The sequence below is a fragment of the Anticarsia gemmatalis genome, chromosome 26, assembly GCF_050436995.1.
Source record: "Anticarsia gemmatalis isolate Benzon Research Colony breed Stoneville strain chromosome 26, ilAntGemm2 primary, whole genome shotgun sequence".
Lineage (NCBI taxonomy): Eukaryota > Metazoa > Arthropoda > Insecta > Lepidoptera > Erebidae > Anticarsia > Anticarsia gemmatalis.
Window position 1 is genome coordinate 269,892 of NC_134770.1, and position 19,595 is coordinate 289,486.

The 19,595-nt window shown below is 36.6% G+C and overlaps 1 protein-coding gene across 3 annotated transcripts; it reads right to left on the reverse strand.

Annotated features, from left to right (window-relative positions):
- Nucleotides 1-11,000: 11,000 nt before the first annotated feature.
- On the reverse strand, nt 11,001-17,102 carry LOC142984286 (uncharacterized). 3 transcript variants are annotated; one of them, XM_076131772.1, is made up of 2 exons: nt 17,019-17,096; nt 11,001-11,650 (listed from the first exon to the last, which is right to left on the reverse strand). In XM_076131772.1, exons 1-2 carry the CDS (start codon nt 17,035-17,037, stop codon nt 11,070-11,072), a joined length of 600 nt encoding a protein of 199 aa, XP_075987887.1. In that variant the 5' UTR covers nt 17,038-17,096; the 3' UTR covers nt 11,001-11,069. The 3 variants fall into 3 exon arrangements, 2 of the variants coding, with proteins under 2 accessions (XP_075987887.1, XP_075987885.1); XM_076131770.1 differs by lacking the exon at nt 11,001-11,650 and adding an exon at nt 12,354-13,242 and having other exon boundaries at nt 17,019-17,100; XR_012960142.1 differs by lacking the exon at nt 11,001-11,650 and adding an exon at nt 14,848-15,786 and having other exon boundaries at nt 17,019-17,102.
- Nucleotides 17,103-19,595: the final 2,493 nt, after the last annotated feature.

A 19,595-nucleotide genomic window follows, 5' to 3' on the forward strand; every position in this document is an offset into this window, starting at 1 on the left:
TTCCCATGGGCGCCATTTCGTTACTGCTTTGCTACCTTCCATCTTCACGTCTACTGGCGTATCGAGGGGGAGGCATATAGTGGTAGAAACGGTCTGAATAGATAAAAAGATTAAGTGCATCCGTGCAACTAACTTTGAGTGCGACTGTACGAACAACAGGCTGACACGACCGGTAATAAGGGCAAGACAGCTTTACATCCTTTCCGATGTACTCAGGTCTGTGACACCAACTTCCTTTCTCGGGCATTACATGAAAATTCATACTTACGTGAATAATATACTTTTTTTTAAAACTATACTATACTATCCTACTAATATTATAAATTCGTTCTTAAATTACGTTTATAAAGTTTTTACTTTTACACGCAATCTACTGTATGGACTTTGATGAAATTCGAAGAGGTTAAACAAAAAAATCGGCAATATGTTTTGATTTTATTCAAATCACACGCAAACACGGATCAGTTTGTTCAATTAATATACATATTTTTGATAAAGTCAAATTTCAGCGTTCTTCTCCAACTAGAAATAAAAAGTGTTATTTCAGGTCTGGTAACATTTTGTGAACATTGTATTTGTGCTTTAAAACTCTTCATTCAAGAGTATTTTTATAACTATTTGTTGTCCCTTCAGGAGTATGTTGGATGTTATAGAAGGCTTAGACCAGGATTGAACGCTACCTAATTTACTCTGATGGAATCGTGGATGGACGTTCGACATCGCACGTTGCGCAGGTGTGTCATTCCACTTAAAGTGGGAGTTGTCTTTACAAAAATAAGGATAACAAAAAAAACTGTATAAAGTCACGTAAACAAGCATTTTGTTCTAGTTTCAATAGGCAATGATTCAGTGGAAAATACTACGGGTATTTGTCTTTTGTAGTAAATAATTACTGAGGTTCATTCATAGATTTTTAATTGTTATTGTATGAGGAAGGGAAAAAAATGTATTTAAATGGCTGACTTGTGGCCACAGATTGTCAATTGTGCCTACCATAAGTATTGTTTTTATTTATTTGTTTGTTTTTCCCGGTATTCCGGATATCGAACTAGCGACGTCGTGATCAGTGCCTCGATTCTCTACTACTATCGACTACCGACAACCGAGCTGTCATCGAGAAATTTTGTATGAAAATCTGATCAGCGCCTCTGACGGGTGTCGTAGGAAACATTCTAAATGTCAAAATTTCGATAGCTAGCCGGTTGTCGGTAGTCGATAGTGGTAGAGAATCGGGGTACAGTAAACGTAAAATTAGACGGATTATTGTTTGTTATAGAATAAGGCAAGTTTTATTTATTTATTATTTAGTTGAGCAGTGATAGCCGAGTGGTCTAAGGATAACTAACTAAGCAAACATCGTGATGAAATCAATCATCGTGTTTGTTAAAACAGTTTGTTAAAATATATTATGCAAAGTCAACCCAAACCGCTCTTGGCCAGCTTCAGACTCAAGGCCTAAATTCTCTTTTTTTTTCTTACCTAAGAGTACTGTGTTATAACCTAAGTAACTGTAGGCATCCAGTCTCACCAGATGCAGCTGAATAAAAGCGTTTTACATAGAGTGACTGCCTATCTGACCTCCACAACCTAGTTACCCAGGTTAACACGATACCCCTCGGTAAGACTGGTTGTCAGACTTTCAAGCTTTGACTACTGTTAACGACCTTTACAAACTGGGTGAAAAAATGTCGTTGTCTTTTAGTAAAAACGATCTACTCAAAATTAAATTAATTAACTGAATGATATATGCTAGCTGCATATTAATTTATGGCATCTAGTTAATTAATGAGTGCACCATTGCCAGATGCGCTCACCGGTCGGTTAACGATCTGTGGGTTAAGCAACCCTTGGTTCGGTCATTCCATAGATGGGTGACCGCATAGTGGTATTTGAACCGGGCGTCTCCGTGCTTCGGAGGGCACGTAAAAAGTCGGTCCCGGTTGTTGTCAATTAAGATAACAGTTGTTAAGCCACGTCAAAGGCCTTCGGGCGGCTTGAACAACTAATTGACACTAGGTTGACCACTAACCATACGATAAGAAGAAGTTAATTAATTCATTAATTCATTATAGTCTGCACCTGGATTTGAAATAATGACTGCAGCGAAATAACGTGTTGAAACGTCGTCTACCGCCGATTTGTGTCACACAACTTATACCTTTCGTTGCACCTAAATAAATATCATCCAGTTGTGTTACTCAATTACTCAAGTACAATATTTTCCTTTAGGTCAATGACCAGTGATAACAAGACCTACTTTTCTTCTTATAATAGTGAACTAATTTGACCTACTTAAGTTCTATAATAACTGTGAAATATTATTAGAGATTTATTTATATTGCTTCTGTGGTTTACGACTGACTGGCGAGTCTTGGGTTGTGTTCCCGTGTTACCTAAGAGTTGCAAAGCCATGTTCTTAGACAACATATCTATATTAAAAGATTTTCTTTTTTTAAAAGATTTAAAATTATTGAAAAAATTGCTCTTGTGTTGCGGGGACTTTCACAAACATACAAACAACGGACACAAAACACAACCAGACCCGAAACAATTATTTGTGGATCGTACAAATAATTATACCGTGCGGGAATCGAACCCACGACCTCCCGACGCAATGGTACCGGCCGAGCAACCTGAATCACTGCGCCACGGAGGCAGTCAAATTTTCCGTATAGGTGTAGGCAGAAGGGTAACACTCACATTTTGCCGCTAATTTTCTCTTTTAATAGGGGGCAATTATATTTTACCATAATATACTGACCATAGAGAGATTTGACAAACATCTGAGCTTGAGATCAATATAATTAAAAAGGTAACACTAGTACCACGCCCGATAAGGGAATCAAACCCGAGACTATATGAGTAGCAATCGCACTAAGTCCCTATTAGCCATGAGTTTTGATGACTCATTGACCAAAATAAAATTATGCGTAAAAAAAAGTCGCAAATTATACCTCCTCTTTTGTCATCAATATTTATTTGAATAATTATCATCTTTCATCTTAACACAGCATCCGTTTAAAAAGTTCATTCACCTCTTAGTCACCTTACTGAATAATTTTACTACATACACTGATGTAGTGACTGAGAATCGAACCTGTGACCTTGAACGATGACTCACGTTACTTCCTTACTACGTATGTTATATTTACCATGGGTTGTTTACTATGAGTAATGTAATTAAAGTACTACACCTAATATATGTACTGCTCCAGTGGCGCAGTTGTTAGTGTCACCGATTGCTGAGCACAAAGTCTTCGGTTCGATTCCTGGATCGGGTAACGGAATTATGGTCATTTCTAAATTACATCATTTGTTTCTCGATAGTAGCCCGAAGTTTAGTAACGTACTCTGTACGTAGCAATAGAGAATCTACTAATACATAAGACCTTAGGCGAATCCCCACATTTGGCCAGCGTGGTGGACTGAATACATAACCTCTCCCTCATTCCGGGAGGAGACTCTGGCCCAGGACATTGACACTTCAGTATCGCTCTCTCTTTTATAAGTTTTAAACTTTGCGTTGTAGGATTAATGTTTAGTAGAATACGGGAATTAACACGAACACGCATTGTACTTTGAAATGCCTGACGTTTCAGAGCAGGTTGCACCCGCCGTGGTCGCAGGCTGACTAGACACTCTCTTTTTTTTAAACATACACAATATGGCGTCTGTTCTGCCAAAAGTGTAGGTAGGGATGTATGAAATACACCTACATTTCGCCGTTAACAGTGTAAGTTGCGTGTAATAAGGATCGATTCTATATATACATACTAAAACATATGTACTAACCGACTATTTGCAGTCCAAAACACGCTTCAAATAGTCGTAACTATCGACTAATGATAGCTAACAATCACACAATTGAGCGATACAGTATACACTAACTAAATGTAATTAATACAACCTTGTATTGTGATTACTTCCTAATATTTAACTGGTCACTGTTGTACTGTGGTTAAGATAGTCGCCATGCCTCTTCACCACTGCGTTAAGAAGACATGGGTTCGATTGCCATATTTATTTTAGCTGCATAAATATTTTTATCTGGTTGTACTTCGTGTACGTTATTTGTATGTTTGTATAAATCCCCCCAAAGCAACAGTTTTCTTTAGAGCGAGAGTTCTTTGGAGTAATCATGATTCGCCAAACGCCGTTTAGGTGGTGTCAATTTGAGGTCTTATGTTTGGTTCCTAGGTCGGGACTTTATAAATTCGATAGTAAACCAACAAACAAACAAAACAAAGTTAACCCATCAATGTCCCACTGGGTAAGGGTCTCCTCCCGTAATATGTATTATTAATAAAATAACTTTATGTGTATTTAATCACTATAACTTTTTGAACCACCGTGTAATGTCCTATTGATTCTTATCTAAAGAATTCGCAGCATCTTCTTATCTTATCACAAATATGATGTCACCTGTAATCTTGACATTCAGTTTAGGTCAGTGTTAATGAACTGATTATCATATTTGATTAAAAAGCGTGGCCAGGAGTTTCTTGCCAGCTCTTCTAGTTGGCCCCATTTCCCAAACGGGTGGTCATCGTCATCGTATTAGCAAAGCCTGATTTATTTATAAAACTATAAGGGGATTGGCTGTATTCTACTAAGTGTCAGTGCCTAAATTAATAAATGATTTGATTTCGATTTGTCATAGCGCGATTCTGTACAGTCGGTACTGTCGAGTATCGAAATTTTGACATTAAAAATGTACTGCCAAAATATTTCCTGCGACGCCCGTCTAAGGCGCTGATCAATTTTTATTACAAAATTTTTCGATGACAGGTCGGCTGTCGGTAGTCGATAGTAGTAGAGAATCGAGCTGCAGGTACCGTATATTATATGCTACGTCACATTTATGTAAGCATCGAGTTTGTATGAGTCACCTGTTATTTGTATGTTTGTAAAGTTCAATACGGTAACAGTTATTCATACTTTGGTATGTGCTTACTGCCTTTATAAGAGAGCTTGAATATTAACGAGACACAGTCACTATTGTCACCTTACTACTGTGGCAAAAGTAAAAGTGTCAGGTTCGTATCCTGGGGCAAAAAGTTTTTTTCTTTTGTTAAAAATGTATTAATATATTAGCCTCCGTGCTTCAGAAATCACGTAAATTTAATTGTTTTCCGTCTGACCTTTCACTTTTCCAGTCGGTTTCCTATCTCACCGGGTTATGAGTGTCATATATATTCGAGGAAAATGGCAGCCATTAAAATATATGCTAACAGAAAATCATTGCTAAAATACAAAAAAACCTGAAATTTCAAAAAGACTTTAAAGAAGTTTTTAAGGTAGCAAGGTCTGCAACCCGCACTTGACCAGCGAAGTAAACTCTATATTGGGAGTAGACCCATAGCCTCAGTTACATAGAGAGTGCTCATTACGGGAGGATAGCTTAGCCCTCATTAAGATAGGAATGGGTCAAATAAATGTTGTTTACGTGAACATGGTCGCTTCGACACGGGCCTCTCAGTTCAGCGAATCATACGCGTGTGATACGTGTGTTAATTGAGTGACGTCATCGTCTTGACCGATAACAAGGTCACACGAAACGTCTATAAGATCTCTGTCATTATTTAGTCGTAGTCTAGTAGTCTATTACTGTAGTAAAGATGAAGAATGAGTCATTTAGATGAAATTCATTCATTCTGCGATCTGTTGCTCATCTTATACTAGTTACCAGAGTCTACTCTCTAATTCACCTTTTATTTCTTTCTTGTATTTATTATTTGGAGTGCAGCTTAGTTAACTTATTTTTTATCCATATGTGTAGTAAATATTCTTATGTAAATAAGTAAATGCTATTTTTTTTTAAAACTAGTTTATTATGTAATAATAATTTGAGGCGTAAAGTAAGCGATAGCTTATAGCTTTCACCGATCGGTAAACGATAAGTGTGGTTAAGCAACCAAACGCGCACATTCTGTAGATGGATTGCCGCACAGAACACGGACGATTTGGTCATGTACAGTTAACTTTTGCAAAGAAATATATAAAGGTAAAGTTTTATATGACAGTATGTCTGTGTGTCAAAATGAATGAAATAAAAGCAGTTTGTACTTACCTTAGACTTGACATTCTTTAGCCTCTACCTACCTACATGGGAAAAATGCGTTATTTCACGTCAATATAAAGAAGAGGAATTAAAATGCGGAACAGAATCAGTTGGTTATAAAGATCTTTGTCATAAGAACCGGTCGTACATTCATTGATCGCGTGAGTCATATATAACTACCCAGTTCCGACGACTAAGGCGCCCGTTCGTAGAAGTACTATGATTCATACGGCACCTCGACCACATACTTGTAATATTTATGTAGTAGGTTTTACGCATGTTATGCCCCTAAAAAAGGCTTTGATAACATTATTTTAGCACATCTTATATGTAAAATTTCAATATCACAATGTTAGCTACCTTACTCCTCCGAAACGGCTTGACCGATTCTCATGAAATTTTGTGAGCATACTAAGTAGGTCTGGGAATCGGCCAACATCTATGTTCATAGTCCTTGGTGACACTATGTTTTTTTTTTATTTTTTATGACAAAACAACGTTTGCCGGGTCAACTAGTATTTGTATAACTTTAAGTTTTCCCAAAAGTGGGTTCTCAATTCGGTTGGTATGTTTCATTTATGTCTATACGCCGATTATTTTGGATCCATTTTATGTTTGATAGATAATCGTTGCCATATTTAAAAAAATACGTATGAAATATATTTTTGCAGTATCTTTTTGATTGACTATGTAGAATTTCAGTTTTGTTGACCAAGAAATATCCCTATTAACTCTTAAATCGAAGCGAAGAAAAAACCCAATGTCATTATGTCATATCAGGGTATTGACCCCAAGATCTTTCGATTGGCAGTCGCTTGATGATTGAATCACAGCAAGCGTTGTAGAAGCCAACGCGTAACAACGTAGCTTCCTCGCTCATCTCAGCTATAAGGTTAGCTAATGCCGTACGATTGCTTGCGTCGTGAAAATATATATGTGTATGTGTATATGACTGCCTCCGTGGCGCAGTGGTTTAGGTCGCCACGCCCCGATACCACTGCGTCGGGAGGTCGTGGGTTCGCTTTCCACACAGAGCAATAACTTTGTACTTTGTGTCCGTTGTTTGCATATTTCTAAAAGTCCCCGCGATACAGGGAAATTTTGAGTGCGGGAGTTGTCTTAAAAAAATGTTCTAATTTGAAACTAGAAAGTGTAGGGGAAATTTAGGCAGCGGTGGGGTGAAAGTCGACCGTCTGGATAGTAATTCGGTTCGCAAGAGACATGAAGCGATTTGTGGAACGACTAGCCACAAGGTCAAAATCGAACCCTGTAAACCCACTTTAAAATGGTGGATTAAGTGTGGGTTGGAGACTCTACATCCCTTCAAGAACGCCTTTAAACTGATAGAACTATTTTATTTTAAATATCCTTGAACAGAATATAAGCAAAGTAACTATATTAAGTAAAACAGGCTACAATTAATTAAAATAAATCTTATTATGTAATTTTCCTATTGTATTTACGTAATGGTTGTTTTAATTAAATAACATATCAATATGTGGTGAACATCTTTAATTGCTATTCCTAACATATAACTTTTTGTCCTGTTATTAAATAACATTGAAATAAATCAACTTTAGTATTAATTAATTTGCTCTACATAGGTAGGTCGATTTCCTTGTTAGAATGTTCTGTGGAGGAACGAGGTGATCGTGTTCCTCCAACACAAAGGGAGGATCCTCCGACCAGGCGAAGTGATCATGCCTGGTGGGCCTAGGCTGCCCGACTGTTGTAGTCGGGGACTTGTATATATAGTCAGTTGCAGTGCAAACTTCGATAGCGCGATCTAGGACTTGTGACGTCAGTCACACTGCGCGTGGTGGTTGGTTACGCGCTGGTCCCAGTAGATGTCGCTGTATGTAGCGAGCCGCTATAGTTCCTTTAAGGCCCTTAACTGCACGACCATGAGTGCAACCACGTGAGCTTGTAGTACATATTTTTTTAAATCATTTGATAGTCTAGGTCTTACTAGCGGACTCCGGCAGAATTTCTTCCCCCCACCTGATCCGCAATTCTTCTTCTCATTCAACTATTATCACCATAATTCTGTCAATTAAGACGAAACTTTAATAGATTATACGCTAAAAGTTTCCTAGTGAATTTCTCTGGCAACTGGTTAAAACTGTATCATAATCCGTATAGTATAGTGTTTGAGTTTAGTCAGTCAGTCGCATGCACTATATTAAATTATAATATTAAATGCAATATAAATTAATACTAATTGTTGTTAACATTGCCTTCAGCCACGAGGTTAACCGCATAAAAAGCAAAATAAAGGAAAAATATGTTTCCTTCACGTTTGTCCCCACGGGGTGAAGCCGTGGTCTCTGACATAAGACCTCGCCACTCGTCAACAAATGAATAACAATTAATTCTTAGTAACGCATTTGTTGGTTCATAATGACTCTGATTTTAGTATATTTGTGACTTCTTAGAAGATTTAGCTAAAATAAAAACAATTTGTGTTTATGAATGGGTCCTGAAACCACAGTGTTTATGACAATAATGGTTTCTAAAACGTAATAATTATAATTCTTATTGGTTTGTTAGTTCTAATTCACTGCGCTGTTATAAAATAAACTTTTTTGTCGCGGCTGTCTGTCTGCTTGCGATTATCACAAGTGATCATGTAGTTGTCAATAATAGATAGAACGATCAATGACGGAGGTATATAATACACTAGCTGACCCGCGCAACTTCGCTTGCGTCACATGGAATCGTTTTTGTAACACTTTTTGCTCATACTCTGCTCTTATTGGTTGTAGCGTGATGATATGTAGCCTATAGTCTTCCTCGATAATTGGACTATCTAACACTGAAAGATTTTTTCAAATCGGAATAGTAGTTCCTGAGATTAGCGCGTTCAAACAAACAAACAAACAAACTCTTCAGCTTTATAATATTAGTATAGATCACAAAATATTTAGTGATATATTTTTATTTTCAAGGTTGATAATAATTAAATTAAAATACTTATTTAAAGGGTTCCTATACTACAGACATGATTTTATGCCACTTTTATACTACCTTTACTTCATCTGAGTGAAAGGATGGTCCTGCAAGTAAATTCGGGTGATAAACTATCTGAGTATCGAATTTCCTTATAATCCGTCCAGTCCATTATCGTAAAACGGTAACAGATATACATACATAAGTACATACATATTCACAAACTTTCGCATTTATTAGTAGGATGGTACATAACCCTTTCAGGCTGTTTTTTTTTTATTTACATAACATACCTATCTACTTATTTATTATTAAGGTAGGCAAACAAAATTAGTCAACCCATTACGTCACATTGACAAATCGTCTAAACATTTAAAATAACTTCAAATTATTCTCATGAATGAACAGACAGTCATTGTTATAATCAATTGTGAGTATTGCTCTAACCACAAGATAAGTAACGCGTAAGTCACGGTTAGTCATTCATCTTAACCGTAGTTAACACGTGGACAAACTTTGTACTCATTTATTAGTCAGATTTAAACAGAATACCCTCAGCTCGCCTTTGTGCCGTCGGTACTGTCGAGTATCGAAAATTTGACATTTAGAATGTACTGCGAAAATATTTCCTTCGACGCCCGTTAGAGGCGCTAATCAGATTTTCATACAAAATTTCTCGACGACAAGCCGGTTGTCGGTAGTCGATACTAGTAGAGATTCGAGCTACCTGTCATTAGTATCAAATTGTTAATGGTCTATGGCTATCACGTAACTATCTCAGTTGACAACTATTTAAAAGTCACTATGCTGTACATTATGCTGTTTTCTCTCTTAGATTATAGTGATTACCACGTCACGTCAGCGCAGCAATGTACTGAATAGTGACCATCAATTTGACGTACACTAGTTGTTAACTGAGATGCGTATACCCCCGCTGGTCGGCTAACGATCAGTGGGTTAAGCAGCCTTAGCGCGTACATTTTTAAGATAGGTGTCCGCAGTGGTATGTAATATTTACAATAATTGTCCCGTGTAATATGGGGCAAGCCTATTGCCATTATAGTGGACACGGTACAAGACTCCCTAATACTATTGGGGAATATTTGAATATAAATTAGAATAGAAATTATATAAGAATATAAATTGCTCGAGGAATCGAACCTCGTTATCAGCAGTTGCATACTGCTAAGAGAATAAAGGCTTTGAACATCTATTTTATTTTCGTAATAAACTAAAGAGAAAATTTAACGAAGAAAACATCCACAATATTTCTTTACCTCTAATAATCCCGGCCTACTATATTCAAGTCACATCACTAATTACAACTCATAAACAAGAAACGTGTAAAGAAAATTCTAATTTACTCGTACAGTGTTGCGTGTGTGTAGCGGGAATAATCCCGGGATTGTGATAAACCCCGGAGTCCGGGAGACAATGCACTATTGTTTTAAAAACCTCGCTTTAGAAGAATAACGGCTGGAAGTGGCTTAAGGGTGGTTTAGGGTGAAAGTCCTTCATCGTTTCATATTAAAAAATAAAGTCATCTTTTGATGTCTGTTTTTCTGCAATAAACTCAAAATCTACTAAACGGATTATCATGCAGTTTTTATAATTAGAGAAAACGATTCCCAAAGAAGGTTTCTATAATTAGTTAAGGTTGTCCGCTAGTAAGACTTTCGAAATACAGAGAATTTTGACAAAACATCATATGGCATATACTATGCATATATACTAAGCATATATACACTAAGCACTCGCTTCTCACGCAAAAGGTCATGTTTTCGACACCTATTTACACACCAATAGTTGCAAACTATTCAACGCACTTCGATCTCCTGAATGAGGGAGGCCAAGTGTGGGTTGGGAACTTTGCATACCCTCAAGAAATGTATTAAACAAATTTTAGGCATGCAAGGTTTCATCACGATGTATCTCTTCACCAGTTAAAGCAAATGATAGTTAATATTATCTTTATTGAGTTATACACTCAAAAACAAGAGTGCAATAGAAATAAAACACATTATGATATTAAATGTTATTAGAAATCAAAATTCAATAACTATCCACAACCACCCCCACAGCCGCCCCCATTAAATATATTTACAAAGTTGCTTATAATCATTAAAATCTTCAACTTTTGTACAGACATCTTCTTGTACAACATATTTGCAGCTGAAACAAGGACTTTTGTGTTAGACCTATCAATTTTAGAAATTACTTTCTTAACAAGTTTCACTGCTTTTTTGTATTCCGGAGAATTCTTATCTTCTACTCCTTCATTATCAATAATACGGTTCATTAACCTCCCTATAGCTCCTGTCACAAAATATAAGGACCTCAATACAGGTACTGTTTCTTTCTTGGTCGCCTTCATCAATTTGGACATTAAAGTCTGTAGTTTTTTGTTAACTTTCGACGCCTTGGGCGGCTTAGACGGCTTAGACGGCTTCGACGGCTTTGACGGCTTAGACGGCTTTCTTGATTTCAAGTCCAGAAATAATGGTTGATTCAAATCTGTTTGTTTAAGATCGGGCTGGTTCTCAAATGCCGTTTGTTTGTAGCCGATGTCAGTCTCATGAGAGACATCTTCTTTGCTTGATGCGGAAGTGTATGTTGAACACAGCACGAAGTAGATGACAACTGAAACATTAATATTATTACCACTGTTTACCAACAGTCTGTATAACTGTAAAAACACGTAATGTGACGTGTATTGTTTGCCTCTACTCTTTTAAGTTTTCAATTGATGTATAAGGCATAAATATGATTTTATAAAGTTATACGCGTATTAGAAATAAATAAAATTGTGATAACGATACCTAGTAGCAGTACTAGTTTTAATGATTCTATGGTGAAAAACGTCGTCTCTGAATCTCGTATCTCAAAATCTATACTAATATTATAAAGCTGAAGAGTTTGTTTGTTTGTTTGTTTGTTTGTTTGTTTGAACGCGCTAATCTCAGGAACTACGGGTCCGACTTGAAAAAATCTTTCAGTGTTAGATAGCCCATTTATCGAGGAAGGTTATAGGCTATATATCATCACGCTACGACCAATAGGAGCAGAGTACCAGTAAAAAATGTTACAAAAACGGGGAAAAATTTTACCCATTCTCTCTTATGTGACGCAAGCGAAGTTGCGCGTGTCAGCTAGTGTTGTATAAATGATCTCAACTTAGCTTAGTGGAAGGCTTGTTTAAGGTTTTATTTTTCACTAATCTGGCTACTGCTAGATACATTTACTGTAATAGTTGCTTTTCCTCGTATGATTATCCTATATGACAAATATCTTAAAATTACACACCACTGGGACACAATACAATGCAGATAAAAATAAACCACAAGATTACATGGTACACACATATTTATTTTACAATAAAATGGCTTACAAGACAAGTAAAATTGAAATGAAATGATTAAATTTTTGATTATTTGAAAAGACTAATTCCACGACTAGTCTATTACGCATTTGGATACTATGACAAATCGATATTTTTATCTCGTTACAATAATTGAGAGCGGAGTGGCCACAATCGACGGGGGTGAACGCAACCAACTAATACGCAAAATGAATAAACATTAAAGAACTTCGTCGATAACAATATAAATGCAAATAAAAATCTTATCCACAACAAAAACCACAGCCACCCCCGCACCCTCCGTTAAATATATTAATACTATTATTAATAATCATGAAGATCTTCAACTTCTGTATGGACATCTTTTTGTACAGCATATTCGCGGCCGATACTAAAGTCTCCATATCTTTCGTATCAATGCCATCCACTGCGGTTTTCACAAGCGCTTCAGATTTCTTATAAGGCTCGGTAAGTTTATCATCTATACCGTCATTTTGAACAATACGTCTCATTAATTTTTCCACCAATTTCGATATAAATAACTGCCTTCTCAAAGTAGGAACAGTATCTTTATTTGATTTTCTCGCAAATTGTTTCAGTAGCGGCTCTAATCTCTTATTGATTTTTGACATACTTTTCAATTTGGACTTTTTAGATTTTTTCGACTTTTTCGGAGCTCTCATTGAAATACTGGGAATCTTTTTTGTTTCGGCAGTACTGTTGCCTACAGATCGGACTGCTCGCAAATTTGCTTGTTCTAGAACGTGTGGTTTGTGTTCTGATGTCAATCTTACATCGTTGATGTCAGTCTCATGAGAGACATCTTCATTTGATGCGCACGAGTATGTTGAACACAGCGCGAAGCAGATGATAACTGAAACATTAATATGATTACCGCTGTTTACAGATAACCCGAATATTTGAAATAAAAGCATTTTACACCATTACACCTTTCACCCTCTCTCTCTAACTTAAGTAAAGTACTACTAAATGACTTTTGGAAATGTTGTGTGTATTTAAAATGAATTATAATTTGATGTAACTGTAAAAAATGTGAGAAAATCTTAAATCTTTGGAGATTTTTATAAACTTTTTGAACATTAAAAAGTGTTATATAAGCCAAGTGTGCTTAGTACTTATGTAGTGATGAACGGAAGCCGTGATGATGATGATGATGACCATGGTCACAGTCAAATAAAATCACAAAATTTCATTGCATCATAATATATTTACTTATCTAACAATACAAGTACACAAGAACGTTTACATAAATAAAAAAAAGTTATAGATATAATTTCATTATATGAAATAATTACAAAAATAATAAACGCTTGCTAAAAATACGAATACAATAAAAACCTTGATCAATTTCCATAAATTCCTTAGTTCGAGTATCGAAATGTTACAGTTAACCACGTCACCGGCCAATACCACAAGGACCCCCACCCCCGCACCCTCCACCAAATATGTTTATATTATTGCTAAGAATCATGAAAATGGTCAACTTTTGCACGGTCATATTTTTGTATATCGTATTTGCCGCTTGAACCAGTCGTTTAGTATTAAATATTTTAAGTGCACCGAGAATTTTTCTTACGATTTTTTGTACCGTTGATGAGGCCTTATCACTCAAACCTTCATTTTCAACCATGCGTTTCAACAACCTTTCTACTTGCTGTGTACAAAACAACATATAATTTACAACGGGAATCAGTGCCTTCTTTGTCACTTTCGCAAATTTAACCATCAGCGGCGCTAATTTTTTAAGTATTTTAGACAGGTCACACGGCTTGGCCGGCTTACACGGCCTATTCGGCTTACACGGCTTGGCTGGCCTGCATGGGGGTGGCTTAATGATGACACAGAGCTTGCAAGGTTTGGACTTAGACGGTTTTCTTGATCTCAAGCTTGAATTATTGAATTTTCCTTGGTTTGTATTATTGTCAATTAGTCGAGTAGTGTTGAAACCTGCTTGGTTGAGAACGTATGGGTCGTCTGTGACATAGTTGGTGCCAACGTCTTCAGATACATCTTCATGGTTTGATGCGCTTGAATATGCACACAGCACGAGGCAGACGATAACTGAAAAATCATTACCACTATTTACACATAGCACGAATATTCGAGACACAAGTATGATACGTCACGTGTTTCTTCAAAGTCAAAGTCAAAGTCATGACCTATTGAGAATGTACCTTAATTAATTTTCATTCTCAATAATTTGTATATTAATTGAATTGATATGTTATATGTATAATCTTGAAGAATATTGTTTTGTTCCTGTTAATGAGATATTTCTTGAACTAATTATTGTATGTCCTACGGGCGGGACATAGCTGTTCACTTCTGACACTAGGCGACGAGGTTTCAATCATAAGTAATGCAACAAACAAGTGAATTTATTTTAAGAGATATGTGTGTTAAGTTAGGAGACTACAACCTTTAAAAATCTTCTTTAAGTATATAGTGTCACGCTGGTTAAATAATAAATGCTTATGTAGTCGTCAAGATAAATCATAAGATATTATTGTATTATAATATATTTATTTATCAAACAATATAATGCATACACTACAAGTACACTTACATACATACAAAAAACTTTAGCTATAGACACAATTTATTTATAAATTATCAATATATAAAATATCAAATATTTGGCAAAGTAACAAAAAATATATGCGATAACTTCAAGTTCAAATACAAAGAAGATAAAAATTAATTTACATAAAATTATAAAAAAATTAAGTTCAAGTATTGAAATGATATGGTTATCCACAACACCCTCCCATCCCCCCGCAACCTCCCCCGCACCCTCCTCCGTTAAATATATTTATGCTATTGTTAATAATCATGAAAATCTTCAACTTTTGTATAGAACTCTTCTTAAAACACATATTTGCAGCCGAAACCAGGCTCTTTTTGTCGTATGTTTTAAGTTCATCGATAATTTTATTAACCATATTTTGTGCTTGCTGGGAGCCCTGATCACTTAAACCCTCATTTGCAATGATACGTTTCAACAATCTGTCAATGATTCCTGTGATGTATAATAAATAGTTCAAAATGCGATCTGTTTTTTTCTTTGTAACTCTCGCAAATTTCCTGAGTAGCGGCTTTAACTTTTTATATGTGAACGTCTCTTTAATCGGCTTGGACGGCTTAGACGGCTTAGACGGCTTCGACGGCTTGGAAGGTTTAGGCCTTTTTTTTGATTTTAAGATTGAATCATTAGGTAATTTTCCAGCATAGTTAATATTTTTGTCTACGTGTTGAATAGCCCCAAAATCGGCTTGATCAAGATGGGGTGGCTTGTGTTCTGAAGCCGAACTGAAATAGTTGATGCCGGCTTCCCGAGAGACATCTCCATCGCTTGTTACACTTGAGTATGTTGAACACAGCACGAAGCAGATGATAACTGGAAAATTTAAATCGTTCACCACTGGTGTTTGGAAGAGAGTGAGACTGGAAGCCGACTCCAACATAGTTGTGAAGAATAAAAAGAAAGTTACAGGTAGGCTGATGATGACCACTGTTTTTTTAAAAACCCATATAATTGCAGTCGAGGCATGTAGCAAAATAAAAGAACCTAGTCTATGTGTAGCTTTAATATCAAATTTATCAGACGTAGTAATTTTATTTGGGATTCCATGTATTCATAACATCCATATTTAAGCTTTATAATATTTTTAAATAAAAGCTGTACGATGCAACTAGGGTCCCATTTTCTGATAAAAAAATATCGCAATGAATATGTTGAATAAAAACGTGGACTTGTCTTTTTTTTTCTAATGTGTAGGTTGTGTGAAAACTGAAAAGCCCTACCTTATTTTACTATTTTAACCTTAGCCGCATAAAATAAGGGGGGAGCCTATAAACATATTTTGGGTACACAAAATTCCGGGTAGCTATTGAGAACATACTAAGAGAACTGAAACTGTAACAGAAAAAATGTACAGTTACACCTAGTTATTAATAATTTAGTTTAATTTAATTAGTTATTTAGTTAATATTATATGAATCGTTCATGGTTTAGCAGCACACCAAGTAGTTTTTAAGGTAAAGTCTCTTAATTATGACACTACTTGTGGCGAAGGAAAAACTATAACCTCCGACTATTCGAAGCTACGTACAAAAATCTGAAGCACTCACTAAGGGGCGGTTTTGCTCGCGCTTGGAACGTATGTTAGAATAAAGAATCCGTTGTTCTAGTTTAAAATATAAACATGTAACTTTTATCAAAGATAATAATTAATAGTATAAGGACATAACAATGAATGATTAAAAATAATATTAATTAAGCGTAAACTGTCTCATAAAATCGCTTAAATGAAGTTTAATAAAAAGGTAAATCATTTTTATCTTACGCTGCTTTAAAACGGATTGTAAAGTATATACATTATTTAGAGAAAGATTATTATGTTATTCTTGGTGTATTATAGTATATTTTTGATATAAAACCACCTGAATGAAGTCACAGGCACAACTATATCAATTAAATTTAATAAATTATAAGTTACACTTTTACGCAAGAACTACTGAACCGATTTTAGAGAAATTTTGTAGAACAATATTTGATATCCCGGTTAACAAATTAATAAAATATATTTGTTAATTAAGTTAATAAATAAATAAAAATATGATACATACATAGGGTAGCGGCGGCCATAGCGATCAGTATACCATTGTTGAACGAATGCCTGTTAATAATATGTATGTATATATAATAAGTACATGATTAATTGATTGATATGTATAATAAGTAACTTTAATTATATTTTAAATTAATTTCATGTTCATTTTCAGCTTAGATTTGTTCCGCATTCGACCCGCGATGTTTTGCCCCACATAAAAAAATCCGTATTTGCCCTACATTTTATTCCTGTTTTGCCCCGAATGCCATATTTATTCTTAATTTAAGCTTTTATTCCTGTTTTGCCTCATTTTTCGTTCTTGATTAGCCTCGAATATTTATGAGTTCAGATTTATACTGTTTTAGTACAGACAGCCTAAAAAATCATAAATATTCATTGATATTTTATTACAGCTCTTTGCACACAAACTTATGAGCAGGTACAAAATAAGACAATAGATCGGATCGCAACCCGTTTTTTCAAAACCAGTCAAATGTGGTCAGCCAATCAGGGACATTATCAGTAAGGGTCGGGCGACACATAGCAAAATGTAGGTAATTAGAATTAGTATTCATTCGTCGTTTGTGTGTTTGAGTTAAAGTGCAAAGAGGTGTCTAATTCAAATTGAATTTAGTTAACGTTCATTATTTTATTCTAAGTATTAATTGAAAATGGAAGAACCTTTTCAATCTACATCCCTTACAAACCTATCGTTTATTAAATCAATACGGGGCGACTCTATGCTTCTGTTCGACGGATATGAACACGTAAATAGGAGAAATAATAAAAATGGTACTATTCCGTCGAGATGTGTAAATAGAAAATGTAAAGGTGGAGTAGTTACCATTTATAATCATGTAAATAGAATATTGCAACACAATTTTTGCAAACCTAATGTGGCAAAAAATTTGATCAAAGAAGAATTGTTTTGTTATAAACAAGAAGCTGCATCTGCGGATGGCAAACCCATCACATCAATTTATAATGAATGCTTAATAAGGATGAAAAACAGAGGTACAGATCTAGTTGAAGTTTTACCAGAATTATCGAAAATTAAAATTGGTCTCTACAATGCGAGAAACAAATCTCAAAATTTTAAAAAGTCAACGTTTAACGCCTCTGAGGTTCAAATACCTAAGGCTTATGAAGACTTTTTACTTTTTGACTACGGGTATAATAAAACAAGAATATTGGCATTTGCTGATCAAGAAATCAGAAAATATATACAAAATATAGAACATTATCGGAGATGGCACTTTTAAATGTACTGTTAAACCATTCAAACAGTTATATATCATTTATGGAGACCTCGGCAGCACTCGGGAGAACATACATGTTGTACCATTAATTTAAGTACATCCTATTGATGGATAAAAAAGAAACAACATACCTACACAATTCCTTGATATTATTGATAAATTAAACCCAGACATAACAAACTGTCGCATTAGCCATAAGACCATTAGGTAGAATCAATTTGTGTGCCTACCATACTCTTTTCAAGTGGGGCAAAACAAGAATCAAATTAAACATGGGGCGAAAAAGGAATTTTTTGGAATGTGAGGCGAACGAGTGAGGCGAATGCGGAACAAATCTCAGCTTATAATATCGCCTGGCTTTTTCATCTTTTTAAAATTAATACGTCATGTCACGTGATGGAAAACTAGCACTATTTTGCCCCAGTTGTCTCGTAGCGGGTTAAGTTTTCCTGAAAATCATGACTCGTATGGGAAGCTCACGGAAAGGTAATTCCCAATATTCCCATAGAGTTGTCGGGACCGGGCCGTGACGGGACAACTTTTTTAGTGGCAATGGTCCTTTTGAAATACTCACAGATGGACGCAAGGATCTATCTCACTAGTTCCATTGAGTTATTATAGGGCAACAGATACTTGGTACTTTGTATCAAATTCCCCTTTTTTTTTTTTTTTTTTTTTTTTAACTCGGTTAATGCATGAAATTGCATCCCCAGCGCCCGGGGGAGCGCTGGGGTATGTGGGGCTCTCCGAACCAGAAGGGCTAGGCCTACCCACTAAACCACCGAGGTGTTGCCTCCTCCTCGCCGCATAGTGCCGAGGCCACGGGAACGCCTTTAGGCACACATCCGCGACCCCGACGCCGCCGTCCACAATGTGGACTCCTCCACAGTGTGGGACGACACCCCAACACACGGGTGCCGTCCCCTCACTATGCCCCCTTGTGCAATGGCTGGAAAACTCCCCCGAGTTCGCCAGCCATTGGGCCTTCGGAAGCCGGGACAGGCCACGCGCAGATGCGCAGCATGTCCCGGCCGCCGGCGGCGGAAAGGTGTGTAGGCCGCCGCAACCTTCCCTCCGACCAACGAGCCCGAGAGCGAGATCCCAACGCTCCCGGGCCCTACGGTCCCACCACCAGCCGCCATGGGTTAAGAGCCGGGTCCGACCGCCCGACCCCCGGCTCCCCACGGCAGCCCCACCGTTGCCGCATCTCACGGTGCGGCCCCGCCCAGTCGCGGAGATAGGATACATCCCTTCCTCCGCGACCAGCCCCTCCAAAACCGGCCAGACTGAGTCCACTCAGCCCAGCCGGCTGGCCGCTTTTGGTCCCCCGGACT